Source organism: Tinamus guttatus, unplaced genomic scaffold (assembly GCF_059628265.1).
Source record: "Tinamus guttatus ecotype Peru unplaced genomic scaffold, ASM5962826v1 Tinamus_guttatus_pri_ptg000155l, whole genome shotgun sequence".
NCBI classification, from domain to species: domain Eukaryota; kingdom Metazoa; phylum Chordata; class Aves; order Tinamiformes; family Tinamidae; genus Tinamus; species Tinamus guttatus.
In genome coordinates this window covers 160,514-187,478 of record NW_028288689.1, presented here as the reverse complement: position 1 = coordinate 187,478, position 26,965 = coordinate 160,514, and the positions used below count along the sequence as shown (strand labels likewise).

The 26,965-nt window shown below is 63.6% G+C and overlaps 3 protein-coding genes across 4 annotated transcripts; all 3 read right to left on the bottom strand.

Moving 5' to 3' along the window:
• Positions 1–1,600: 1,600 nt before the first annotated feature.
• On the bottom strand, positions 1,601–15,246 carry GRK6 (G protein-coupled receptor kinase 6). Of its 2 annotated transcripts, none has more exons than XM_088522537.1 (16): positions 15,175–15,246; positions 12,802–12,897; positions 10,171–10,283; positions 9,749–9,826; positions 9,382–9,482; positions 8,087–8,179; positions 7,685–7,748; positions 6,973–7,113; positions 6,199–6,389; positions 5,375–5,412; positions 5,175–5,264; positions 4,876–5,084; positions 4,496–4,633; positions 4,034–4,171; positions 3,700–3,834; positions 1,601–2,083 (listed from the first exon to the last, which is right to left on the bottom strand). In XM_088522537.1, exons 1-16 carry the CDS (start codon positions 15,224–15,226, stop codon positions 2,033–2,035), a joined length of 1,728 nt encoding a protein of 575 aa, XP_088378663.1. In that variant the 5' UTR covers positions 15,227–15,246; the 3' UTR covers positions 1,601–2,032. The 2 variants fall into 2 exon arrangements, with proteins under 2 accessions (XP_088378663.1, XP_088378664.1); XM_088522538.1 differs by lacking the exon at positions 1,601–2,083 and adding an exon at positions 2,715–2,791.
• Positions 15,247–18,446: 3,200 nt separating this feature from the next.
• LOC148595036 (alpha-2Db adrenergic receptor-like) lies at positions 18,447–19,499 on the bottom strand. The gene has a single exon (XM_088522499.1). The coding sequence runs from the start codon at positions 19,497–19,499 to the stop codon at positions 18,447–18,449; it is 1,053 nt and encodes a 350-aa protein (XP_088378625.1).
• Positions 19,500–20,517: 1,018 nt separating this feature from the next.
• Positions 20,518–25,111, bottom strand: SLC34A1 (solute carrier family 34 member 1). Its single transcript, XM_088522498.1, has 13 exons — positions 25,060–25,111; positions 24,682–24,798; positions 24,354–24,545; positions 23,768–23,896; positions 23,550–23,693; positions 23,333–23,444; positions 22,994–23,189; positions 22,756–22,851; positions 22,475–22,592; positions 22,008–22,175; positions 21,456–21,572; positions 21,176–21,300; positions 20,518–21,087 (listed from the first exon to the last, which is right to left on the bottom strand). Exons 1-13 carry the CDS (start codon positions 25,109–25,111, stop codon positions 20,518–20,520), a joined length of 2,136 nt encoding a protein of 711 aa, XP_088378624.1.
• Between the last annotated feature and the right edge of the window lie 1,854 nt (positions 25,112–26,965).

Below are 26,965 nucleotides of genomic sequence, written 5' to 3'. Positions count from 1 at the left end.
CCTGCTGTGTTTTCCTCTCTCTTTTTTTCCACGGCTGCAGAAAAGTCCTGGATTTTACCCCAAGATGCCCCCTCCGAGTGCGAGAACTCCTCCTCGCCCGCTCCCATAGTAACGGTTCCCTAGCTACCGGCGCACTTGCTATTCTCATCCCCGCGCAGCTGCGCGCGCGGTCGCCCCGCGCTGCGCACGAGGCTGCGGCCGCTGCTGCAGGCACCGCCACCGGCCCCGGCCCTGCAAGTGGCAGCACGAGGAGCACAAGGAGCTGCGGCCGAGGCCCCGGGCTGCAGGGCCCAGGAGCGGGACAGGGCCCGGCGCAGGGCCTGGGCGCCGCACGCCGAGGGGCTGTGCCGAGGGCAGGCGGGATGCTCGGGGCTGTGCTCGGAGCAGGAGGCACAGCAGATGTGAACACCCTCGGGCAGCAGCTCTGTGCCCCGCGCTGACCTGTTCTAGTCCAACTCAGTCCCTGCCGTGCCGGGCCCAAGCGTGCCAAGGGGACAAGCGCAAGGCGCCGGGTGCTGCTCGCTCAGCTCCTCTCTTCGCAACAGGAACACAAGACACAGCAAATCTTACACTTAACAAAAGGTTAAAAATTTAAATACTCTCAAACTTTAGTGCAAGGCAAGCAAATACCACAGGTCCAAGTAGGTGCTCATCCCCGCTATGGGGCCTGGCTCACAGGAGCACGAGGCAACAGCGCGCACACCCGCAAGCGCCCGCAGAAACCAGAGCGCTCGCTGCAGGGCCGCAGCCACAAGCGGGAGAGCAGGGCCGGGCAGTGATGCCCTCCGGAGACAGGGGGGCTGCAACAAGCCCCATGGCCCCAAGGCCAGTGGTGGCTCCGGGCACCACGCGCGTGGGGACAGCCCTCAGGACAGCACCAGGCTGAGCTGGTGCAGCAGGGAGGCTGCACCACGGGCCTTGCTTGCTCTGTGGCAACTGGCGCCAGGACAGAACATTCCCTTTACCCCAGCTTTGTCACCCAAGAGCAGGGCCCTCTGCATGCCCGCTGCACAGACATACTTGTGCCCAGAGCATGGCGGGCACCCACAGCAAGCCGGGCCCAGGGCCTTCTCATGCCCACCAGGTCCCCAGATGGCCAGGCAAACCTCCTGCACCCCGTGGGGCCTCAGCTCCACCTTTCCGAGGCGGCAGCAGTTACCTCCTGTGCAGGTGCTGTGGGAGCAGCCACACAGCCACGCTGCGGGCAGCGTGCCAAGGGGCTAGAGAGGGCCGGGATCAGCGCCCGGGAGCTGGCAGCATGTGCAGGACAAGGCAGGAGGAAGCAGGCTCCGGCAGACAGGGAAGCGGGGATGAAGTGGCGACATTCTGGTGCCAGGACGCGATGAGAGACGCTTTGGCACAGCGGCTTCCTGTGCCTCAAGGCTGAGCAATGGACTCCTCTGGAGCCAGGGACGCCTCAGCGTGGCCAGGAATGTCCAGGAAAGATGCCTTAGGCACCTCAAGGCACAGAAGGCTTCTGCCCAGGACTCCCTGGTACAAAGCTGGGACTGTCACTCCCCCCATAGGAGGACATTTGTGCCTGTGACAGGGTGGGGGCAGTACAGGCTCCCACCTATAGATTAAAAACCAACATGTGATATGTACAGACCAACATATATAAATATACACCAAACCTGCAGTGCCGCTTCGGCACTGTGGAATGTGTCAACAGAGCTGCTCCAGCCTGGCATCTGCCCACGTCAGCGCCATCCCCCCCTCCCGCCCGCAGCCCGGGAGGGGAGCAGCGGCCAGCGGGCAGCAGCACAATCCCAAGGGGCAGATTCAGGAGCGTCCAGGTCTGTCTTGGGAACGATGGCTTCCCAACGGTCAGCGGCTCCTTGGCCTGAGGCAGACGGTATGAGCTGCTGCCAGCCCTGGAGCCATCCTCAAAGTCTTCAAATACAGATGTGCAAAGCTGTAAACAAATCCACCTTGCGGGGCCGCTGCTACCTTGTCCTTCAGGCCGGCCCGTTGTTCTGCTGGGCACCCGGAGAGGCAAGAGGGTCCCAGGGGCTGGAGAACAAGCCGTGCTCTACAGCCGCGTGGGCTCTTCCTCGCTGTCGCTGCAGTTTCCACAACAGTCCTGAAGTCAGAAGGGCAACGAGAGGGAAGAGGGAGAGAGGAGCACAGCAAGCAGAGGGTGAGCGTGGTCACGCAGCGCAGGCCGCAGCTGCCCTGGGGCAGGGAAGGGCCTGCGTGCGCGAGAGCTACGCAGAGGGCAGAGGCTGGAGGGCACCGCGAGCCCGCGCAGGAGCAGCGCGGCTGCGGCCGGGGCTGCCGGCAGGCACGCGCGGAGCGCGCGGCCCGCGAGCTCGGAAGCGGGGGGCTCCCCTCGCTGCAGCCACCCTGGGGCAGTGCGCGGAGCCAGCAGACACGATCCGCCCCAGGCAGGACTCGCCAGGCCAGAGAGGAGCTGAAGGCCTCTCGCTAGAGCTGGGGCACAGGGCAGTGACAACCCCTTCCCAGCCTGTCAACCCTTCTTTGGGTCCTGGCCATGCGAACAGGGGGGCGGAGGAAACGCGGAGCCCCCCGTGGCCCCGGGCTCCCTCGGCGGCGCCGCCGGGGCAGCTCGGGCTCAGGCCGGGGCCAGGCTGCCCCGCGCCGGGGCGGCAGCCAGAGCAGGGAAGCAGCATTAGTGGCTCGGGGGGCAGTTAGAACACAAGCAGCGTGTGCTCTGCTGGGGGAAGGGGTCAGGCACTGAAGGACAACTCCTCTCTCCCAGATCTTGCCACGTCCACGGGCCACCAGGTATTTCCCTGAGCAGAGCAGCCAGGAGGGAGACTGCTCACCTCTGGAAAGAGAAAACACGTGGCAAATCAAGGTCCAACCCCTGCCACAGGCAGCCCATCCTCGGACAGGGTCTGCCTGCCTAGGGAAGGGCAGGCAGCAGAGTATCCCATTCCAGAGCTGGCTCTGTCTACGTTGGGACACCAGGCTCCCACCAAACAAGGAAGCACAACTTGGAGCTGGGCGGGGAAGGAGGACTCAGAATGAGGTGGTTAAAAGTGGGTCCAGAGCAGCCCAGAGCCAACCATGCTCAAGTCCCACAGCTGCAAGCAGCTGCTGCAGGACAGCAACGCAGAGGTCACCAATCCTGGAAAGGCAAAGGCTGTTCTGGGCCAGAGGAGACACGTAGGCAAAAAAGGCAAAAAAAAAAAAAAAAAAAAAAAAAAAAAAAAAAACAGTAGCAGTGCTCAAGATATTCCCATCCTCCTCATCCCTCACTGCTCCAAGAAGTTCTTTGCCTTTTCCAGATCTCGCAGAATTGCTCTGGGAGCCCTCAAGCCCCATACCAAGAGCAAAGTCTTCCTTAGGACAGGAAGTGTTCATGGAGGAAGGCAGCAGGTTTGCCATTTTAGTGCCTTCAGCAACACCCCTCTGCCCCTCTGACTACAGCATGTTTTAGCTGGGATTCACGGTCCTAGGCCCCTGGCCCACGTGCAGTAAGGTGAGCGCCAGCCAGGTGAGGGCTGGCTCCCTCCAGGCCTGTCAGATGGGCAGGACAGAGGAGAGGTGCAGAGGGGGCAGCGGAGCTCCCTGCAGCCTCGCACAGGTCCTCAGAGTCCTGGGGCTAGCTCTGTGCCTGCTGCTCCCTGGTGCCCCCCTCCCTGCCAGACCTGCCTGGCACTGGTGGGCAGCAGGCCGGGTGCTGCTAGAGGACTTGCTGTGGAGGAAGCCCTGGGCTAACACCACTCCTACCTGTCTGCTGAAGAAGCGCTGCAGTAAGCCCTTTTTGGGCTGCGGAGAAGGCTGCCCTTTCCAGTCCAGGTCCGGGGGCACCGTCCCATCTGTGCTAAAGACATTCAGTTCCTTAAAACACTCTGTCTCGATCATCTGGAAGAGGGAAGAGACAGCTGCAGCAAATGGGGGACCCCTGCACGCCAAGCTCAACACCAGGAGTCCAGCAGAGCACAGGGACAGCACTGACCCTGCACCCTGCAGGACACGGTGCCTGGCTGGCCTGCTGAGCACAAGCAGGAGTGAAGACATGTCCCATGGAAAGGGGCTCCCCATCATTTCAGTCCCCACCTACCTCGTTCTGCCAAGGAATGGGCACGCTTCCCGTTGCAAACTTCTGGTAGAAGTCATTGTCTGTGGGCTCCAGCTCAACCCCCTTCACCGTGGAGAACTGCTCAATGTCCAGAACATCCTTGCAGTAGATGGCCTGGGGCTAAAAAGCACAAAAAGTACCCTAATGCCAAGCTCCACAGTAATGCCACCCTAACTCCACCAGCTGTGGCTCCTGACCAAGCCAGGGACCCCCCCTCCCTGCAGGCCAGAGCCTGCACCCCCATTCTGCCAGGCTGGAGGAACTGGACAGATTGACTTGCAGCCAGCATCCTTCCTGCCAGCAGCCAGAGCAAAAGGCTCAGAAACATCCCTGCACAGGAGGGCCTTTGCTCAGGGGAGCCACCCCAGGACCTCCGCTTCCCTTGACAGTATCAGTGAGTGGAAAGGTTGGGGCACAGAGCACTCTTCCTGGACAGGCACTTACATCGGGCTTGAAGGGGGGTTCCAGCATGCCTGCTTCCAGCCTCCGGAAGTTGAGATGCTTAAAGAGAGGGTGCTCCTTCACTTCCCTGGCCCCAGCTCCTCGGCACCCCAGGCGCTCCAGAGGGTCTTTGCACAAAAGCTGCAAGACACAGGGAATCGGCACTGCAGGAGGAGTCATCTGCAGGAGGAGCAGCCTGGAGGTCAGCTGGGCTCCTGGGGCGCATCCCTAAGGACAGCGTGAGCTCACCAGCCAGCCAGGACTGTGAGGACTAGGGCACCCTGACCCTTCCTGTGCCATCTTATCAGGGAACCTAGCCCAACGCTCGGCTACTGTGCGCAAAGGGGTGGTGGGTGCACAGGGACAGGGCTGCCCACTCGTACCATGGTACAGAGGGAGCGGGCGCAGGGGGAGAACTTCTCCGAGTATTCCTCCTGCACATCCTTCACCAGCCGCTCCACCTCCTCCCGCTTGATCTTCTTCTTGCGCTGCTGGAAGGGGGACTGTCCCTCGATCATCTCGTACACCAGGCAGCCCAGAGCCCACCAGTCTGGGCTGAACGTGTAGCGCTCGTTCTTCACCACCTCCGGAGCTGCGCAGAGCAGGGGACAGGGATGCGTGAGGGCAGGGAGGGCACGCGTGGAGTCAGAGCACACCTTTGGACTAAGCTGGGGCCACTTACCCATGTAGCCAACTGTCCCCACCCGGCCCTTGATTGTTTGGCCCTCTGGCACGTGCACAGCTAGTCCCAGATCCGAGATACGGATGTGACCTGCACAAAGGAAAGGGCAGGTTAACAGGACAGATTACTGGGCAACCAAGATTCAAGCATGGGAAGGGAGAAATACCCAGGCCCAGAGCTGCTCTTCACCCTTCACTCACCATGGTCATCCAGCAATATGTTCTCTGGCTTTAGATCCCTAAGGAAGAAGAGGCTCGATTAGCAAGAAGCCTGTTGTCAAAGCAAGGACACAGGAAGCAGCAAGATACCAAAGCCCCAGATAAGCAGCAGAGGGATGCAACATCCCTGCCCCAGGCACACAGATAACCTCTTTCCTGGGCTAGCCCTGCAAACTGCCCCCTCCCAGGCACAGAGGCAGGTCACGACAGTGACTTCAACCCTTCAGGAGAAGGAAGTGGTGAGCACAGTGCTGCTTCCTTCTTTGCTGGTGCAGAAGTCAGCACAGAGCTGGCCCTGTAAGAGAGAAGGGACTTCTGCTTGTCCTGCCTGCACTCCAAAGCCTGTCCTGGAAGAGGCAGGACGTAGGACAACAGGGGGACTTTCTGGTTCTGTGTCCAGGCACGCTATCCCTAACGCTGTATCACACAGCTCACTGAGTGCAGTCAGCTCGTTCTTCCTCCTGCTCAGCTCCCAGCCTGAGTGTGCCACATCAGCTCACCATCCTTTGTCCTAGGGTCAACACTGCCTGTAGAACTAAGCACCCAAGTGTGAGCCCTGAAGCATTCACAGAGCGATCACATCCTGTTCTTGGTGCTCATTTACCAGTATAAAAAGCCAAGTTCTCCTGGCTCTCTCATGAGATCGGTTTTCTACTCCTCATTCCCACTCATCCAGCTCTGCACTGGTTTCAAGTCTGAGCTTATTTTCGTGAGCAGACAGACCCCGCTGGGCTGGTAAGAGCAGCAGGACCCTCTTGTTTCTGCATCTGGAACGAGGCCTCCCCAGGGGCACAGGCAGCACCTACCTGTACACTATCCGCTCCTGGTGCAAGTCCTCAAGGCCACAGCAGATTTCAGCAGCATAAAACGCTGCCCGGGGCTCCTCAAAACCAGCCTCTCCCATGTGGTAGATATGGAACTTGAGGTCCCCTCCATTCATGAGGGTCAGCACTAGGCAGAGAGCATCTTTAGTTTCATATGCATAGGCTAAGCTCACCTGCAATTTAGGGCAGAAAGGCTGTTAGAAGACACAGCTGCAGCAGGGAGGTGCCCACACTCCAACGGGCACCTTGTCACCCCAGAAACCAGTCACAGCACAAGGAGGTGCCTCAAACCCCATCCCCTTCCAGACGCAGAGGGGCTAAGGATAGGCAGAGCGGGAAGTGTTCGCGCCCAGGGAGGGCCTGGGAGCGCCCAGCAGCCCCCGCACACCCCCAGTTTTCCAAAGGTGGTGAGGATGCTGCTCTGCACCCAGCTGCTCCCCGCTGGGAAACGCGGTGCCCAACAGCAACCCCGCAGCAGCATCTGGTGGATCCTCCATAGCGGGAGGTGCCTCGGCGCAGCCCTGCCTGTGACCAGTCTGCTGGAGCACGGAGGTCACTGTGGAGGCAGCAGGAGCTTCTGCCTGATCCCAGCCTCATGGGAAGGAAGTGAAGACCAGCAGCTGCCCATGGGACAGGGTCTACTCCTGCCTCTCCACGCAGGGCGAGGAGCACAGAGGTGCTGGGCTGGCTGATTGCAGGAGAAATCAACCACCGCAGCCCCGTGGTGCAAAGTGAGAGCAACTCCTATGTACTTACTACAAACCTACTGTTCACTTTTTCCAGAATCTGCTTTTCATTCAGGGCCATGGCCTCTCCCTTCCGCTTTTTGATCCTTTTCTTCTCCAGCTTCTTGCAGGCATACATCTTCCCTGTGGCACGCACTTGGCAGGCACAAACCTGGAGGAGGGACAAGGTTCAACACCCTCCCACTGCAGCGTCCAGGGTGAGGGTCTATGTCCTGCTCTCAGAAAGAGGCATGGGAAGGCAAAGATGCGCTTGTCATAACCACCCTCTGAGTAGATCCATTAGAAGACAGGCGGGAGGTGCCTGAGGCCTGGGAAGACAGGAGGCCACTCCAGAAACAGAAGGAAGCCTCACAGAGTGACAGCTTCTGGCCTGCTGTTTTCCCTGTCAAGGCACTAGGAATGGAGCTGGCCCTCTATCCCGGCAGCAGTGTGCACCACAGAGCACATGCTACCCTCCTGTGCAATAACCTGGGCATGTCCTGTGCCCAGCAAGGGGGATCTCCTGCCCATCAGAGGGGAATGGAGAGAAAATGCAATGCCCAGAGCACAGTGGTACCTGTCACGGAGCCCAGGAGAATGGCCCAGAAGATGGCCCAGAAGAAAATCCCCAGCCATGACAGGCACTGGGCCTGCCTCCAGCCTGGATCCACAGGCCCCCATCTCCCAGTGGGCAAAGGTGGCTGCCAGATGGCCCAAATGCAGAGAAAATGCTGGCCACTCACCTCTCCAAAGCCACCTTTGCCCAGCACACGGTACTGACGGAAAGTGTTTTTGGTCACTGGCTGCCTGTGGGGCAAAGGAAACTGGAGTGAGTGAGATGGGAACAAGAAGGGGGTCATCAGGGGCCCAAACCATGCCCTTGCCCTGGCCCAAGGGACTGTGGCTCAGCACAGACACCCTCTCTGAATACACCTTGCTCCCCTGCAAGGCAGGCAGACTGGCTGGGGGAGTTAGAAATGGCTGTTTGGGCCAGAAAGGGCCCTGAATGAGAACAAGAGCAGGCAGGCAAAGGCCAGACCTTCAGCTCCTGCTGGGATGCAGTGCAGGAAGGAGCTGGAGGGAGCCCTCAAGGCAGCCTCTGCACCCCAGGGTTCAGGTCTGCCAGGACCGCCAGGCAACATTACCGTTCCAGCCATTTCCACTGCAGGAAGCGGTTGAAGTACAAGCTGTCGAGGTAGTCAGCAAAGGGAGCCACGCTCAGGTAATCGTGGATCAGCCTAGGAGAGAGCAGAGAGCCCGCAAGGCTGCTGAGAGCTGCCCCCAGCCACACAACAGGCTGGGGGTCCAAGCAAAGAGGAGGTAAAGCAGCTCCCCAGGGCCCCATCACCCCCTGGGCTGAATCACCCTGCACAGCCAGAAAGGCCACCCGCCCTCTGTGCTAGCTCACAGGGACAACAAGGTGAATGGGAGGTACCGCTGCGACAAGAGTGGCACCCTGGGGACTGGGCTGGCACTGCTGATTGCGGCCTCTGCATCAGCCCTGGCTGCACGACGGGGCTCTTAGCAATTCCCCTCTGCTTGCACGGGAAATGCACACAGGAGGCTGGAGCCAGCTGCTTCAAGCTGTTGGCTACACTCAGCACGAGGCGCTGGGCTGCTGGGTTTCAGATGAATATCCAGCACAAAAGGCTACAGGGGATCTTGTTCGAAAGAGCTAACGGCCTTGGTGACTAGTGCCAGCGCTGCCCAGCGCAGTGAAGAGCCTTAGACAAAGTGTCTAGACTGGAGACACACATCAAGGAGAAGCGGATGGGTCCTTCCCCTTTCAGCACTTGCCAAGAGCAGGCAGGGCCCAGCCCGGAGGCTCTGCATTCAGACAGTGACACGAGTTACCACACACAGAGCTAATGCTTCCCTGAAGACTGCAGCAAACCCATTGCCACAGCCCTGCACCCAGTTAGGCAACGAGCTTGAGCTACTGCAGAGAGCGGGGTGGAGGCCATAAGCCCGGTTTGCCTAACAGCTTCCTCTTCACACCCAGATCCAAGGCCTCAGCCACCGCTTCTGCAACGAGCCCGAGGAACGAGTTGACCTCAGATTCCTGCAGCAACAGCTGCCACTGCCGAGCCACAACAGCCACCTCTGTGGACAGCGGGAGGGGACAGCTGGCACGGGGATCGCCCCGCTCAGCACCGCGTTACAGGTGAACGCGAGACCCACCCAGACCAGACACGGCGCGGTCAGATGCTGAGGCCTGTCAAAACGGGGTCCTCCCAAACAGCAAACGAGACCCGTGACAAATTGTGAGGACAGGCAAAGGTACCTGCTGCAGCGTGTGGCACACAGAGCCCGCAGGAGCCGCAGCTCCTGAGCTCCAGCCTGAGCAGCACCCCAGCACCAGCCCTCACTGCCCCACGGGAAGGGACTGTGACAGGAACTGTCTCTGGAGCACTGTGCAGGCCCCAGCCCTCCAACTTACTTAGTGGATTCTTTGAAGAGCTCCTTGGAAGGTTCCTGCTCCAGCCTCTCACAACAGGCACTCACTAACTGTGAGGGGACTTCAGGCACATGGTCCTCACTCTGGGGACAAAGGGATGAAATCAGACACAGGGAGCAGAGCCTCAGGGCCCTGCCCAGAAAGAAAAAACGACAGGAGCAGCACACAAGTGGCCATCTGATTAGAGACAGAGGGAAAAGCAGCACAGTCACTGGTGGGGTGACAGGAGGCGCAGTACTCAGCACTTCGCCCAGATTAGTTGCTGCACCAGGACATGGATAATGACAATTGCTGGCTTTCCAACTGTTTTCCTACCGCTGCGAGCAGCAAACACAGCCCTCTCACTCACCTTTGGCTTCAAGTACTTTTCGATCAGGTGTTGCCCACATTCCTTCCGCTTCTCATCTGGAGCCACTTCGTACCCTGCCTGCACAGAGCAAACACTGTCAGGAGCAGGTCGGGCCAATTACCCGGCTTTGCTACCAGGCAACAGCTGCACGGCAGCAACACCCTGCCCGAGGTACCACGATCCCGCGCTTTCCTGGAGAACCAGATCTCCAGCAAACAGCTGCCTACACAAAGGCCCAGCCCTATCCTGGAGAAACTGCAGGACAAGTTTCCTGAAGGAAGAACAAGTTCTTCCTTCAGGAAAACCCAACAGGCCCCAAAGCACCTGGCAACAGCTCCGATGCTCAGGGCCAACCGGTCTGTGCCCGGAATGCCGGGAACATCCCGGCCTCCCGCAGAGGAGCCGGATGGGTTTGCTCTTACCACAGCATCCAGGAACTTGACGCAGCGCGACAGCTCAGGCCGTGTCTCGCAGAAGTGCCGGAAGAGCATGCGCCCGATGGGCTGCTTCTCACACAGGCTGTGGTAGTCCCGCTCTGCAGACGTGGAGGAGAACGTCAGGAATGTCACGAACATCCGGAACTGGAGCCCCGCGGCAGCCAGCACTACAGCCTCGCACCCGTGGGACATGGAGTTACACCCAACAGGGACGGGAGGCTTCTATGTCACTCTATGGAAGGGTTTGCCTCCTTGAAGTCTTTCTGTACAGTTTGCCTGTTCTTGTTTCCAGGAGGGCATCTGCCCAGCTGGAAGATCTCTGCTCAGTCCTCTGCTCACAAAGATTAGCTGACTTCCAGACACAGACTTCTCTGGGTCAAGATGTGTTCATCAAGCTCGTTCCTAGGCACATTTTCCAGGCAAGAGTTGCTCTGATGACTCTTACAAAGCCCTCAAATTTACCAAGGTCCTTCTGGGAACAGTATTACCAAAGTGGAGAGCATTATTCCACAGCATTCCCTGTTAACGCTGCATACAGCAATTAGAGCACCTCTGCTTCCCTGGACAGCCGCCTCCTGCCCTCTGGAGCTTCCTCGTGCCCTTCCCCTCTAGGTCCTCTGCATTCTGGCATGCCAGGCCCAAACATCTTTGACTATCTAGAGCATGTCCAGCTCAACGAAAGATCAGTGACCTATCCTCATTTCTCCAGGCAACTTTAAAATATGTGGGTTTTTTTCCCCTCTGAATTTTAGTAGGCCATTTTCCTCTTCCAGCTCCTGAAGAAAATCCGAGCAAGTCCTGGCTGACAGCAGATTTCTAATTCTGTCATCGCCAGGTGGTTTGGCACAGCAGGACACCCACTCTGCCACCCGAACCCCGGGGAGGTCTGTCTCACTGGTCTGTAAAGTTCATGTTTACAGGGGTTGGGGGTTTATCCTCTCCCTCTCCTGCCGAATTCCGTGGGAGCTCCCTGTGCTGCTGCGAGGCTCTTCTGCAGACCCGAGGTGCCCTCCCTGCTGCGGGCAGTGCTTGGTGCCCTCCTGAGCGCCCGGCTGCGCCAGCCTGGGCGCCCTGCGGTGCTGGTCCCGCAGCCATCCCTGCCCTGCACAGCTGCTGCTCCCGAGGAAGCTGCGGCTTCCTGATGCTCTAGGAGCCCGCGGGGGGCAGGGGCCATCGCTCCGGCCCGGCCATTTCGTCGTCTGCTCAGCTAGGAGTTCCCTGGGCCAGGCAGGACGAGGAACCGGGCTGCCTCTCCCATGGGGAAGCGAGAGCCGCGTGGGGCAGAGGCGGCTCGTGCCTCCCAAGGGGAAGTGGTGGTGCGGGACGGCAGCGAGGGGGATTCACCTCCCGGAGCGACACAGCGGCTCCGGCCCTGCCACAGGGACACACTGAGCACCAGCAAAGGTGAACGAAACATCCAGACACCCCCGGGAACGGGAGCTGCCCTCGGGAGAGAGGTCCCGACGGGAGGAAAGCTCTGCTGAGGACAGGAACAGTCAGAAAAGAGATTGGGATGGGGAAGGTGAAGATGTGAACTACAAGGACAGCCCATGAAATGCACTCAGGGGTCGGGACTTACTCCAGAGATGCAGTTTTCAGCAAAACCGGGGCTAGAGCACCCGCTTGGCCACACCGAGCTTTGCAGCCCAGCGAGGTAGATGGTGAATGGCAAACACAGGGCAGCTGGAGGTGCAGTGGGGATGCTGGAGGTGGAGCTAGTCCAACTGTGACAGTCCCAAGTGCCCTGAAAAGGCCAGGCCCTTCTCCTTGGGGCTACCAGGAACGCTCGGACGGAGCAGAACCGGGTCTGTGGCTGCAGGCAGCTCCCGGGCACGTTCAGCTCAGTGCCCCTGCTCTGAAGCAGGGCCAACCGCGCGCCACCGCCCCAGCCGGCACCTGCATCCAGACCGGAGCAGTGCAACTTAAAGAACTTAAAGAAGGGAGACCTTTCCCCAGAAGATGCCACAGGTTTATTGCACAGCCTTCCTGTTCCCCAGTGCTCCCCATTCAAGAACCAAAGCCATGTCCCAACATGATTTCCCATGATATCAGGACCAAGCCTGCTGCACAAACAACATTAAAAGTATGAACAGTACAAAGTGCAATACTAAAATGACAGACCAAGCCCTGCCCGACTGCACATTTCTCATCCATGCCATACAGCAAGAACACGGTTTTGCCTGGAGTGAAGCTGCTACATCAGGGCTAGAAGCTAAGGGCCACAGTTCAGGACTGAGTCCTAGCCAGGAATCCACGGGACATTTAGCAGCACCTGTGTTACTAATGCAAAGGCACCTCTGAGCTACACTCCAGAGCTCTGCCACACCGAGCAGGTCTGTTCCCACAGAGAGAGCTGCTGCTCTGTAGTGAAACCCATCGCAGGCTAAAGGCTGGTGAACACATCAAGAGGCACCGTCCAGCAGGTGCCCCGCAGCTGTGAGCTGCCTCTCCAGCTTTTCTTACCCGCACCGCTGACTGAGGAAGCCTGCCTGGGCTGCGGCCAGCGGGAGCCCCACGGCACCTTCCTGACCCCTGCCCCACTCGGTCACGTTTAAGGGCACCCAGCTTCGGAGCGCGAGGCCGGACGTGCCCCGCAGACCCAGGCGCGTCTCTCACCAAGGGTTTGTCGAAGGTCCTCACAGAGGCTGATGTGGGGGAACTGCAGCATCTGACGCCATTTCTTACTCTTGCCCTTCCGGTTCCCGCCACCACCTGCGAGAGGCACAAAATTGGAATTAGGGGTTAGGAGTGAAGGGGAACTGATTACAGCCCCAGCAGCACTAGGAGCTGAGAAGTGACTCCCTGCTGGCCATTTACACAAGCAAATCCAGGCAAGGGTCCACGCAGGGGAGCGAGACACGGGTGGTACCGCTGCCTCCTGCCCGACAGGACAGAAGCACCCGGGTTTCAGCCCGAGTGCTGGAGGAAACAGATGGACTAACCGTTCTGGCTGCCCAAAGGCGGCACAAAGTCACGCTCAGCAACACGGACACCCTCCACCTGTCCATTTATTTAGGGGAAGATGGAAAAATCATGGCACAGAGACAGGAGCGCCTAAAGCCATCGGTTATCCTGTGTCTGCCCTAGAGCTCCTGGCTCCCAGGCCTGTCCTTGGCACCTCTGCACAACCAATCACCTTTCCAAGCCAAGGCTCCCAGTGAAGCTCCTCACTGCAGGTTCCTGATGTAGTTGATGCCACCTCCTCATTCCCGACTGATTGCCTGCTTTAGGGAGGAGCTCCTGGAGAAAGGACCTGAAGCTGGGAGACAGGAATTCCTGCCCTAATCCCTGCTCAGCAGACAGCTCCCTGCTTTGCCCGGGGCTCAGCACAGCTTTCCCATCTGTGAAGTGGGGCACTCCCACCTCTCTCCAGAGATAAGCTGGCCTCAGACAAGCAAGATCCCAGAGCCAGATATCATTCCAGCTTCAGTCCTTGCGAGTAAATGCCCACTGCTGCAGGACAGGGTGGGAAAGCTTCTAGATGGATGGAAAAGGAAACATTTACATTACAGCAGGCACTAAGTGCTGAAATACTTGCATGCCCCATTGCTCAGAGCAGTGAGCCTCGAGGGATATTCTTTCCTCCCGCCCATTCCCAGCAAACACCCCCCTATGGAAGCGTATTATCCCACTGCTGAGCTGGCCAAAGACACGGCCTGCTGAAATCAGGGAGCGAGGAACATCATTTACCAGCCTTGGGGAACTGTTTTATAACACATATGTCCACCGCATATGCAAGATGCCCTGACCCTAGACAGTCCCTGCTGTCACTCTCCTGGCATCCCGCTGCCAGGCGAAGCCTGGGACAGGCCCATGGGACAGGGCCACCCCCGCCAGCCTTTCCGCAGCGAGGGCCTCACGTCCGACCTCCTGGCACCGTGGGGGCAGCGCGGCTGCATCTGCCCCGCGCCCGCAGCTGGGCTGCACGATTGTACAAATTCAGGAAGGAAGTGACTCAAGGGTAAGCACGGCTGGAAGAAACCAGCGGCGCAGACACCTTTTTGTCAGCCACAGCTCGCAGCAGCGAAACGGACAGGGACAAGTGGCGAGTGAGGGCCATGGAGTAGAAGCCACCGCAGTTCAGGAAGGGCAGCCGGGCCCGACAAGACGGCCAGGGCGAGGGCCTGCACCTTGCAGTGCCCCCACTTGTTGGCTTGGAGGGGGGCTCCAGCGCCCTGCAAACAGCCGAGCGGGGAGCGCGCAGCCTGCGCGGGTGCAGCCGCGCTCCTGTGTCCCCCTCTGGGGACGCCGCAGGCTCCACCAGGGCTGTCTCCAACCCAAAGGGCTTTGGGGCTCGGCAGCATCTCCCCGCTGGTCCCTTCGTCGGGGCAAGGGGCGCAGGCGGGGATGGCTCTAGCACCTTCCCTGCCCCAGCCCCTCCCGGGCCCCTGGGGCAGTTCAGAGGAATCGCAGAGCTGGGTCTCGCAGCTAAAGGCTGCGGCTGGCGGAGCGGAGCAGCGCGGAGGCCCCGAGCACCCCGGAGCAGCGCGGGGCCGCGGCAGGAGGCGGCGGCTGCGGGAGCCCTGCCCGGCGGCCCCGTCCTGCCCTGCTCCAGCCCCGGCCGCACCGCGCGGCTCCGCGGGCCCCGCCGCCGCCCGCGGCTCTCCCCGAACCCGCCTGCTCCGGGCCGCGACGCGGAGGCAGATCCCGCTCGCAGGCTCCGCGCCGAGCCCGCCCCGCCAGCAGCGCCGACCGCCCCCGTCCCCGCAAACCCGGCCCCGGGCCTCCCGCCTCTAACCGCGTTTCCGCGGGCCCCTCGCGCTCGGAAGCGCCCCAGTTTCGGCGGCTGCGCGAAGTGGGGCAGAAAGTTGTGCCTGGCCACCGGGGAGGCCGCGCGCGCCCCGCTGGAGCGCGCCGAGGAGCCCCCGGGGGGCCGGGCGGCAGCGCTTCCCCCGCGGCACCGCGCGCGGCGCCCCCGCCGCGGCCCTCGCACCGGGCCCGGCGCGCGCGGCCTGGCGGCTGCCCCGCGGCGGAACGCGCCCTGCTCACCCTCGCGGGCCTTGAGCAGCACCGTGTTGGCGACGATGTTCTCCAGCTCCATGGGCCCGGCGGCGCCGCCGGCTCCGCGCCGCTCCCCGCGCGCCCGCCCGCCGCCGCCACCGCCCCCCGCGCCGCCGCCGCGCCCCGCCCCCGCCCCCCGCGCCCGCCAATGGCACCCCACGCTCCTCCCGCGCCGCGCTCGCATTGGACCGGCCCCCCAGGAAGCCCCGCCCTCCCCGTGCGCGCCGCTGCCCTCCCGTTGGCCGGAGGAGAGGGAGGCGGGGCATGCGGCGCGTTACTCGGCGGCCATTGGCGAAGCGCTGGCCGGGGAAGAGAGAGACGCGTGCTGATTGGAGAGTGAAGTGTCCATCAGGGAGCGCAGCCGTAACTCCGGAAAGCGATTGGGCAAGTCCCAACGGCGGCCGCGGCAAATGCGGCCCCGCCTGCTGCCGCCGCTGATTGGCCCGGGAGCCGCCACTCCGCGCAAGACAGCGCCGTGATAGGAGCGTTGCCCTAGGGGGCGGGGCGAGCGGCCCGGGGCGGTGCTGCGGGGGGCGGCTCTGCAGCGTCCCCGAGTTCGAGCCTCGCTCGGGCTCCGGGGCGGGCGCGGGAGCTCCCGGGGCTCTGCTCCTGCTTCCGATTCGCTGCAAAAGCTTTTATTTTATTTTATTTTATTTTATTTTATTTTATTTTATTTTATTTTATTTTATTTTATTTTATTTTATTTTATTTTATTTTATTTTATTTTATTTTATTTTAACTGATAGTTGAATTAGAAGTGGTTTCATCCCATTGGATGCAAAGCTGCAGCGTGTGAGCCCCTCGCGCCTGCTCTTCGTTGCAAACGCATCACTCACCTTCCCTGCAGAGCCCTGTCTGCCCCGCACCCTCCTCCTCCACCGCCGCGGGCTGCCAGCTCTGCAGGTGGCCTGGCTGGGTCCCTGCTTCCCATGGCCTCCCCGCTCATGCCCCTAAGCCCGCAGCTTGCGCCCGCCCTGCAGCGCTGCCGCCCCGTGCTCCGGGTGCAGCCGTGAGCTCCACGTCCGCGTGGTGCCGAGTTCTCCCTTGCTCTGTGCGCACGCACATGTGAGCGTCCCAGCAGCAGCGCTGCTGCCTCAGCTTCCCTCTGCCCAGCGGGGAGTTTGGGCTGCAAGTGCCTCCTACAGCCTGTGACACCAGGCAGGACACGGTGGTCACGAGGCATCCGCACCAGCCGGGTGTCTGCCAGCCCAGGCTGCCTCTCGCGGAGCATCGCTTAGCCGTGGTCCCGCTCCAAGGGCCGTGTTCTGAGGACTGCGAGGCCCAAAATAACCCAAATGGTTGCAAGCACCCACGGCTCTGCTGTGTGCAATGGCTGTAGCGCGCTGCGAGCTCTTGCATCTGCTGGAGATCAGGCTCTGCATCTTGGGTTGCTTATCAACACAGATAAGAGGAACAGGATATTTTGCCCTGCTGGGTTTTTGAGATCTCCCATGTCAGTCTGTCACGGAGATCAGATCACACTGGGGGCCTTTTTCTTTTTTTAGAGCTGTTTTCCTTTTAAAGGTGGCACATAGTTATTCTGAGCTTCAAACACAGTGACGTTATTGCTTTTTCATGTATCTGCATGTTTATCCTTTTGCTTGCTACTTCCAGTTTCCTCCTACATGACATTTTGCAGCACCATTCTCACCATGTGGGAAGGGTAGTCACAGAGCAGACACACACGTCCAGAGGTCCCGATACCCCTTGACAGGTCCATTACCACCCCAGATGGCAGAAATAAGACTGCATTTAATTCTGCAGAGGATACGCAGCCAGTGAGGGAGGGGACTACAAACCTGCTAGAGAACAAGCTAAGAATTCAAAGTAGCCTTGATAAATTGAAGAATCAGCCCAGAATACAGGAGGCAGTTCAGCATACACCAGCACAAGGCACTGCATTTGGGCAGGAATAAGCAGTGCTTCAAGGGAAATTATTTTCCGGGTAGCACTTGCATCACAGCGGCTCACGGGCCGAGCAGGAGTAAGGGTTGCACGGCCAAGGATAAAACAGACTTTGTGTGAACTTTGAGCAGAAAGGACTTCTGCTGAGCGAGTGGATAGCCTGCTTGACCTGTCTGCCTCAGGCAGGATGTGATGCTGGATTAAGATGCAGCAGGAGATGCTCCGTAGGAAAGACTCCATCTCTACCCTGTGCTCCTGCCTGGCACCATCCTTGTGCTTCAGGCTCCTGCTCTTCCCCTGCCAGGAGGAGGGCTGGGACCTCCTTGGCCCTCGGTCACCCCTGTGGCTTTGCCCAGGGCACTGTGGGGCACCAAGGCGATGCACATGGGGCTGATGCCCCCTGGGAGAAGCTTTTACCCTTTCTCCCCCTTGGCTGAGCTGGCCTGGCCATGTCCATCACGTGCCCACGTCTCCCGGAGTATTTTTAGCAGCAAAGGGCTGTTTAGCTGTGAAGACGCAGAAGGTCGTCGCAGGAGGGGAAGCAGAGCGGGAGCGATAGGGCAGCTCCTTCCGGAGGCCCTGCCGCCATGGGGGCCGTGGCGGCGCCGTGCGCCCCGGTGCCGCCCGCCCGGGCACCAGGCGCCCTCCGTGCACCCGCGGCCCCTGGGGCTGTCCCTGGGCCCCGTGCGGGCCAGGCCATGGTGGCTCCCATCTGGCCACGTCGCGGCCCCAGGGACGTGAAGGCGGCGGGAGGCTGATCGGGGCCCCGCGTTCCTCAGGATCCGACTCCCAGGCGCTGGCAGCTGTTTTTAGCCGAGTGAAAGTTGGATGTTTTTGAGCTTTTTCTATTTTGAGCTGCAAAGCTGGGGAAGTCGAGCAGCCTCTGACCCCCATGTGTCTGCACAGAGCGGCCAGGCCGGCCCGACCCGGCGCAGCGAGCACGGCCAGGCGCTGGGCACGGCCCGCGCGGGGCGGACGCTGCCCCTTGGGTGATGCTCTCACCCCGGGTCCTGCCCCACGGCTGCCCCTCACGGCAGCCTGTCCCTGTGCTGCGGGCAATGAGGAAACGTGCAGGGCCCGAAGGCGCTCAGCCCCGGGCAGCGGTGAGACGTTGCTGCTGCTGGAACGGGCCTCCCTGCAGGCAGATACCAGCCCTGGCCGTGCGTTTTGGCCTTTTTTTATTTATTTATTGCAACCCCCCCAAAATGGCATTTCTGAAAATAAACAGAGATTAAACTCAGCAGCAAAGTCCTCTGTCCCCTCCACGCGTCCCGCTGCACCCAGCCTCGCGGGCAGGATGGTGTCTCCCAGGCCGGTCACTCCCAGACCCCGGCGCTGCCGGGGCGTCCCCGCTCCTACGTGCCGCACCGGGCAGTGCCCCCGAGGAGCCTCCGGAAGGCGGCGCGGAAGTCCCTGTTGAAGACGGTGTAGATGAGCGGGTTGAGGCTGCTGTTGCAGTAGCCGATCCAGAAGAAGAAGCTGAAGAGGGGCTTGGAGACGCGGCAGCCATCGCCGCACACGGCCTCCAGGCTGTAGGTGAAGAAGAAGGGGAACCAGCAGAGCACGAAGGCGCCCATGACCACGGCCAGCACCACGGTGAAGCGGCGCTCCCGCGCCCGCACCAGCCGCTGCCGGCACAGGGACACGCTCTGGTGCTGGCTGCGGCGCCGGCGCCCGAGCATCGAGAGCCTCTTGCCGGGGCCGGCCGGCTCTGTGCCCCCACTGCCCGGCTCCGTGGGGCACACGGGGTGCAGGAGCCGGGGGCGCAGGACGGCCGCATGCCTCCGCTTGGTGACCTGGTAGATGCGGCAGTAGACGATGGCCATGATGAGGCAGGGGGCGAAGAAGGAGGCCCCGCAGGAGGCCAGCACGTACCACGTGTCGTCGCTGAGCGCGCACTCGCCGGCCCGCGGGCGGCCCTTGAAGAGGGGCGGCAGGGCCACGAGCGCGGCCGCGGCCCACACGGCCCCGATCATGGCGCGCACGCGCCCGGCGCTGCGGCGCAGGTTGAGGCGGGCGGCCCGCGTGACGGCCCAGTAGCGGTCGAGGCTGATGGCACAGAGGTGCCCGATGGAGGCCGTGCAGAGCAGCACGTCCAGCGCCAGGTAGAGGCTGCACCACAGGCTGCCGAAGTACCAGTAGCCCATCACCTCGTTGGCCAGCGAGAAGGGCAGGATGAGGACGGCCACCAGGATGTCCGCCGAGGCTAACGACACCAGGAAGAGGTTCTGGGGTGCCCGCAGGGCCCGGCTGGTGAACACGGCTGCCACCACCAGCGCGTTGCCCACCAGCGTGGCCAGCAGCACGGCGAGGGCGGCCAGCAGGATGAGCGCTGTGGCGGCCGGTGAGTGCGGGGTGGCCTGGCTGCTGTTACCGCTCGCGTTGGGGAGGCCGCTGGCCAGCTCCATGCTGGCCTGGCCCCAGCCCCTCACACCGGCAAGTCCCCGTGGGGCTGCCCCACACCGGCCACATCCTGCTCACCGGCGCTGTGTCCCCGCAGCCGGGCCATCGCGAGCGCCCGCCCCACGCCGCCCGAGCCAGCGGGGAAGGGTCCCAGGCGTCCGGGCTGCCGACGGCTCCCGCACTGACCCTGTCCGGCGGTGACGTGGGTACCGTCCCGGGCTGGTGCTGCCAGCGCGGGGCTGAACAAGTGCCCCGTCCCGTCTCCGCTGCCTCTGTGCCCTTCCCGGCTGCGGCGCCGGTACACGGAGGGGCCGGGAGCCGCGGAGCTGCTGCCCCGGCAGCCGGCGCTTCCCAGCCCTGGGGAGGAGGGAGGACGGGGAGGAGGGAGGGAGGGACGGATATCGCTGGCAGGAGCCCAAGCATCTGTGGGCAGTGGGGGCCGCGGTTATTGCCAAGGCTTAAAGGGCTCCCGCGGGGCAGGCGGGCGGCTGTCGGGGGCACTGCGGGGCCCAGCCCTGGCCTCACAGCAGGGCTGCACCTCCCTGGCTCAGCGGCACCGCTGCCGCGGGCAGCACACACGGAGCACAGGAGGGGCCGCCTGTGGCTTGCGGGCTTGGGGCAAACCGGCGGCCACGGCGGGTGGCGCAGGGTGCTGAAGCCCAGATGGGCACCGGTGGTGGGTGTCTGACACTCACTGTCCCGGCTGGTGCTCCCGGCTGCTTTGGCTGGCGGCCAGCGACGGGCAGGTGCGGACGCAGCAGGGCACCGAGCGCGGTGCGGGCTGCACGCAGGGACGCTGCGGTCTGTGTCCCGCGACACCGTGCGCAGGCGGGCGCCAACCCGCGCGGGCCTTGTCCCCCTCATGCTCATGGCACCGCCGGGAGCTGCAGCCTCGCGTGCTGTGAGCGCAGACCGCGGGCGGCGGGAGAAGCCGGGGGAGCCGCGGAGACGCAGAGGCAGGCAGCAGCTCTCCCCTTTATTCGGCACCCCATAACCCAGCAGGGCAGAGGCGCCCGGAGGGGCCTAGAGGCGGGTGGCCCCGTGCGGGGACAGGCGGGGGGAGCCCACGCGCGCGGAGGGGCTGAGCCCCTCGTCGGGCAGGGCGAGCGCGGGGTTGTCGAGGCCCAGCCGGGCCTTGTCGCGGGGGCCGGCGGGCGCCAGGGCGCCGTCGCGCTCATCCCAGCCACGGTCGCTGCGGCAGCGGTCGGTGCAGCAGAGCGTGGCCCGCGTGATGAGGCTGTCGAGGGGCTGCAGCGAGTGCATCCAGGCCGGGAGGAAGTCCCAGGTCTGCAGCCACTTGGGCAGGCGCCCAGGGCTGCGCCGCTGCAGCGCGTTGACCAGCCCCACGAAGAAGAGGAGGCCGAGGAAGGGCGCGCCCACCCCCACGAGCACCCGCCAGCCCGCCATGGAGATGCCGAAGACGAGCGAGGGCAGCAGGAGGAAGCACACGATGAGGTACAGCACGGCGAACCAGCGGTACTTGGCCGTGCGCTCGCCCAGCGCCTTGGCCATGCGGATGGGCAGGCGAGTGAAGGGCAGCGGGTACCACAGCAAGATGCCGGAGATGTTAAAGAAGAAGTGGCAGAGGGCAATCTGCAGGGACGACATCCCCATCAGGCCGGGCATGGGGGCACCCCTGGCTTCCCCAGGCAGCCCGGCACTGGCCCAGGGCTTCCTATACCTGGAAGGAGCTGGCCAGCTTTTCCTTGGGGCTGGCCAGGGCGGCCAGGATGGCGGTGGTGGTGGTGCCGATGTTGGAGCCGAGGGTCAGCGGGTAGGCGCGCTCTATGCTGATCACCCCCAGGCCTGCGGAGGGAGGCACCCTGCCCATCACCACAGCCCTCACCAGCACCCCGTGCTCCCACGTCACCTCCAGCAGCACCACAAGAGCACCCTGGCACTCGTGTCCCATGGCAGGGACAGCAGCACGCGCCCAGGGACAAGGCTCACCCAGGACTCACCAATGAGGGGCGTGATGGCCGAGGTGAAGACGGAGCTGCTCTGCACCACGAAGGTCATCCCGGCGCCCACCACCATTGCGAAGTAGCCGGTGAGCCAGCTGAGCGGGTGCGGGAGGTCTGCGGTGCGTGAGCATGGGCACAGACGTGAGCATGGACACAGACCCGGACATGGGCACGGACGTGGGCATGGGCATGGACGAGTCAGTCGAGAGTAGGCCAGACCTAACAGCAGGGGCTGGAGCAGGGGCTGCAGCGCCAGACTCTGGCTTTGGGGCCAGGCTCTGGATATGAGTCAGGCACTGGGTTATAGGGCCAGACTCCAAGTATGGGATCAGGCTGAGGTCTGCAGGAGAGCAGTGGCCAGGATGGATGAGAAAGGGGGACATGGCTGGACATGGATGTGCCACCCATGAGCAGAGGGGGCGGGCAGGGATGGGGCTGGTGTGGCTGTGGGGCAGGTGGGGTGGGATCAGGGCTGGTAGCCATGGGGCAGGCAGGGTGGGCTGGGACGGCCGGGATCCCATCCTGCAGCGCCAACCCAGTGCCACTCACCCGTGTTGATGACCTTCTGGATGGCCTTGGCCACCTGCCCCTTGAGCAGGGAGTTGAGGAGTTTGACCAGGAGGATGAGGCAGGTGCAGAGCACGATGAGGGACCCGGCGAGCAGCACCAGCCCCACAGCCAGGTCGGGCAGCGGGGTGTCTGTGAAGATGTGGCTGCCTGCCCCGCGGCAGGGCTGGGTGAGGGCACGGGGCCTGCGGCCACCCCAGCCCCACTCGCCAACATGCCCCCCACTGCCTGGCCCCACACACAGACCCCAGCCCCATCGCCCCCCAGCTCTGCCCCATATCCATGACCTGTGCTCCACACAGCTCCACAGAGACCCTCAGCCCCACATGAAGCTCCTGGCCCCATGCCGATGCCTCTCCAGCCCCCCACACATGCCGTTGCCCATGCCTGGTGTCCCCCCAGCCCTGCTCATTCCCAGTCCCCCACACAACCCCCTGGTGCCCACTCACACTTCTGCCCCGTGACGTTGTGGAGGCTCCCGGTGCTGCTGGTGCCACAGTGGCCCAGGCCCGTGCAGTTTGAAGGGGCTCCGAGCCCCACGGCAGGCGGCTGCAGGGAGAGGACGGGCTGTGTCCGACCCCACGGCACCTTCAGTCTCTGCCCGCCCACTGCCCTCCCTGGGTCTCTTCCACAGGCCTGGCCCAGCCAAGCAGCCCCCTGCAGCTCCCCGGTGTCCCCAGGCTGCTCCCGGCCCCACGTGGTGGCCTCGGTGCAGCCGTGGGCCCCTCACCTGCGGGGGTGCCTGCCCACACCACACGCGGATGAGGCTCCGGTTGCGCAGGCTCTCGTCCCCCGTGGCGATACCTGTGATCACCGACTTGTCCAACTGCAAGGACACGTGTTGGAGAGGGTCCTCAGCGGCTGGCAGCACCTCCGGCCCAGAGGCTGGCCTGGACACATCACTGCCAGCCAGGGGACACCCGGAAAGCACCCCCAGCACAGCGAGAGCACAGCCAGCCCCAGGAGACCTGGATGATGAGCCTGGTGAAGGGCTCCGTGATGATCTTCAGCAGGTCGGGGGCGTCCTTCCCGCTGCGGATGTTGAAGGTGGCCACAACCAGGTGTGTGACGTGGTGCAGATACCCGCTCACCACCTCCAGCGGCAGCAGGACCAGCACCGACAGCCAGTTGAAGCAGTCGTGCACCGTGGCGCCCGCGAAGGCCCTGCCGCGGAGGAGCCGGTCGGCACGGGGCCGGCCACGCACCCGGCCACGCATCTGGCCGTGGCGCCTCGACGGCCGCCTTGCTCCCTGCTCACCGGGGCAGGGTTGTCCCCAGAAGCCCCCCGGCGCAAGCTGCTCTCTCACCTTTTGAATTCACTGCGATCGCCGGCTTGCATGAGGGCCACGATGGTGTTGGTGACGGAGGTGCCGATGTTGGAGCCCATGATGATGGGGATGGCAGAGCGCACCTCCAGCACTGCAGACAGAGACACCCGCTAGCCCCGCGGGCCTGGCATGGGGGGGACACATCTCGCCCCCCAGCTTCGGGCTGTGCCCAGGGTGCCCCGCAGGGTGCACTCACGCCCTGAGGAGACCATGCTGACGATGATGGAGGTGGAGGTGGAGGAGCTCTGCACCAGGACGGTCACCAAGATGCCCACCACGAGCCCGGCCACGGGGTTGGAGAGGATGGCGTTGTCTTTGAAGATGTCGCCGGCCACCTTGCCTGCAAGAGGAGCGTGAGGGAAGGGAGCCGGTGTGCGGGTGCCACCAGCTGCCAGGGTGTCCCCGTTGCCCTACCTCCGGCCAGCTGGAACGCAGAGCTGAGCACGTCCAGGGAGCACACAAAGAGGTACAGGAAGCCGAACATCAGGGGCACCTTGAGAAGGGAGATACAGATGGACTGGACCCTCTCCCAGCACCCCAGCCCTGCGCAAGACAAGAGAGAGTGTTAAAGGCCGGCGCCGGCAGGGCCGGGGCGCCCTGGGCTCCCGCAGCCCCACACCTTCCTGCGGCTCCCTCGCGGCGCGGGGCCCTGTCCCTGCGCCAGCCGTGCGCCCGTGGGGCAGCTCCCGGGCGAGCCTTTCCCCAGCCCTGCGCGGGGCTCGCTCGGTGCCCGGGCCGGCGGCCGCACCACGGGACCAGGGACATGCGCTGCCGGGAACCTCCCGGCTGCTGCTGGGGTGTCTCTCGCGTCTGGGAGCCACCGTGATGGGGAATCACCGCTGGTCCCAGGGGAGAGCGGGTACCCAGAGCCCCAGCACCCCGAGGTGCCCCAAGGTGTCTCTGGCAGCTCTCCGGGTGCCTCAGGCACCTGCCTCTCTGCAGGGCACGTGCTGGGGCTGCTGCAAGGCGGGACAGCACCGGGCGGGCACTGAGCCCTTACCTGGCTTCTGCAGCTCGTCCAGGGGCAGCCGGGGCCCCTGCCAGGGCCTGGTGGGCAGCGCGTCCAGCTCGTAGCGCTCCATGCCCTCCACCAGCCGCCCCGGCGAACCGGGGCACAGGTAGCCATGGTCAGGGTGCCCCACTGCGCCGACGGCGAACGGGTAGGCACGGGCGCCGGGCAGCCGGTGCAGCGCTGCGAGAGACGGGCCCTGCGTCACGGCGCCTCCTCGGCGGGCACTAGGGCTGCAGGCTGCCCAGGATGCCCGGGCCCGGGGCGAGGAGCCGAGCGCTGCCCGGGCCCGGGCGCAGGCCGGGGGCCGGACACCTACCTTGGGGGCTGGGGCAGTAGGCGAACGGAGCCCCGTGCAGCACCCGTCCTCCCCGCAGCGGGCAGCGGGGCACGGCAGGGCTCTCCCTCCGGTAAGGCAGCATCTTCCCGGGAGCGTCTGAGCAGAGGCGGCCGCGGGTCACCACGGCACGAGTGCCTGGAGCCCTGAATCCCACCCTGGCACCACCAGCGGCCACACAGTGTTGGCACCACCAAGGAGCATCGCCCCTGGCACCCTGGTCCCCTGGGCCACCAACCCGCCGCCGCAGGAGCTCCTGCAGGCAGCCCTTGCAGAGGGTCTCGGTGCCAACTGGCGGGCACCAGGCCGAGGAGGTGCCCCTGGGGCAACCTGGCCACCCCTGCCCTCGGCCCTGCTCACCTGGGGCTGGCTGGGCACTCAGGGCAGCTCCGCAGCCACATGCCACATCCATGCGTCCCTCTGGCAAAGTAGCCCGCAGGGCACCGTGACCCTTTATATGCGCGCCAAGAGCAAAGTCTAAGGAGCCCAGCGTTGCCCCTCGCCTCCGCACTCCGCTCACCTCCTCCCCAGAAATTCCTGCAGTTAATGGGTAACCCCGCGGCGTCCCACGTCAGCCGTGGCCCTGGCGCAGCGTGGGGCAGGCGCCCCCGGGGTCCCACGCTACCGCACGCCCTGCGCAGCCCGGCCTCGGCTGCGCGAGGCGGAGGCGCCGGGGCGAAGGCGGCTCGTGGCCACCCCGTGCTGGGCCGTGTCCCAGCGCAAGCACTGGGGGCTTCGTGCCCTGCACGGGGAGGACAAGGCTTTGGTGGTGCCGGGCAGGCAGGGCTGAGGACGGCTGGAGGCGACGCACGCGCCATGCGCCTCGTTGCGAGCGCGCCGCGGTGCTGGTGGTGACTTACGTCAGCGCTGGGGCAGGGCCGGGCCTGCTCGGGGCAGAGGCTGCTCCTTCCTGCATGCAGGGCTGGGGCGGAGGAGCGCGGCCAGTGGCAGCATCACCCGCTCCTGGCGGCCATTCACTGTCACCCTCCGTACTCGCATCTGCTGCCAAGTTTCCATCCAGCCACGAGGCATCCGGGCAGCCCACAGGCCTGGCCGGCGAGGGCAGCTCTGGGGCCAAAGGCCCCTCCAACACCAACACAGACATGGGGAGCTGGCACGGAGGGGCCAAGTCACCAGGGCACATGTGGCTGCGACGTCTCGCTCCCTCTGGGCCAGGACTGGGGAAGCCGGGAGCTGGGAGCGCAGATCCTGTCTTGGCATCACGTGCCCGGAGCAGGCGGGCTGGCCCCGTGGTCGCATCGGTGCCCTCGCCGCACCGCGGCCCCTGCTCACCGGGGCACAAAGCGCTTCCTGACATGGACCTGGGTCACTCCGCCAACATGTGGGTACCTGCTCTGGTGGGCGTCGAGCACCATTGGCTGCCCTGGGCAACGAGGGATGCGCGTGGCTCCAGACAAGGTCCCTGGCACACAGGTCCCCGCGGGAGCACCGCAGGGTGCTGAGCTCGTGGGATGCAGCCCAAGCTGCCCAGGCTGCGTGCAGGGTGGGCTGGGGGCTCTCGTGCCCCTGGTCTTACCCGCATGAGCTGCAGGGGTCGGAGCGTGTCCCTGCCTACACCGGCCTCCTTCCGCAGCTCTGAGCCGGGGTGAGGCGGTCACCGTGGACAGGCGAGCCAAGGTGGCCGGTGTGGGGGCAAGGGAACATTCCTCAAGGGGGCCTGGGCCACTGGAGATGCTGAGGGATGTTTTAGGGGTAAGCCAGCCTAGGACTGCCCTGGCGCTTCTGCAGCCTTAATAAATGAGCCTTTACCAGGGTATAGACCCAGCCGATAGAGCTGGTGGGGATAGGCCAATGCCTGGGAGATGTCCTGCGTCTCTTGGGGCAGTGGGTGCTCGGGGAGGGTACTCGGCAGTGGGTGCTGCTCCTGGCCTGGCACGGCGCCTTCCCGCAGCCGCTGCCCGGAGCCGCACGCCGATGCCGGCAGCAGCGGCCGCGTGCCCGGCTGCACCGCATGGGAGGCGCTGCCGGCGGCTGGTGGCCGCGTTTGCCCTGGACCACGGGGCTCTTGGCCAGCGCTGCCCGTCGTGGTGGCTGCTGCCCACCTGCACCCACAATCATTAACCCGGCGGGGCCCGGGCAGCTCCCGCAGTCACTCATTGACAGGGTCGGGGCTGAAGTCCTTGGCCCTACCAGCCCCACAGATTCCCTACAGCACCAGCTGGGCCGGGAGAACAAGCTCCTGGCACTGCCCCGAGGCCCCAGATGCCCAGAGAGCTGCCGTCCAGGAAGGGATGCGGGGCCCAGG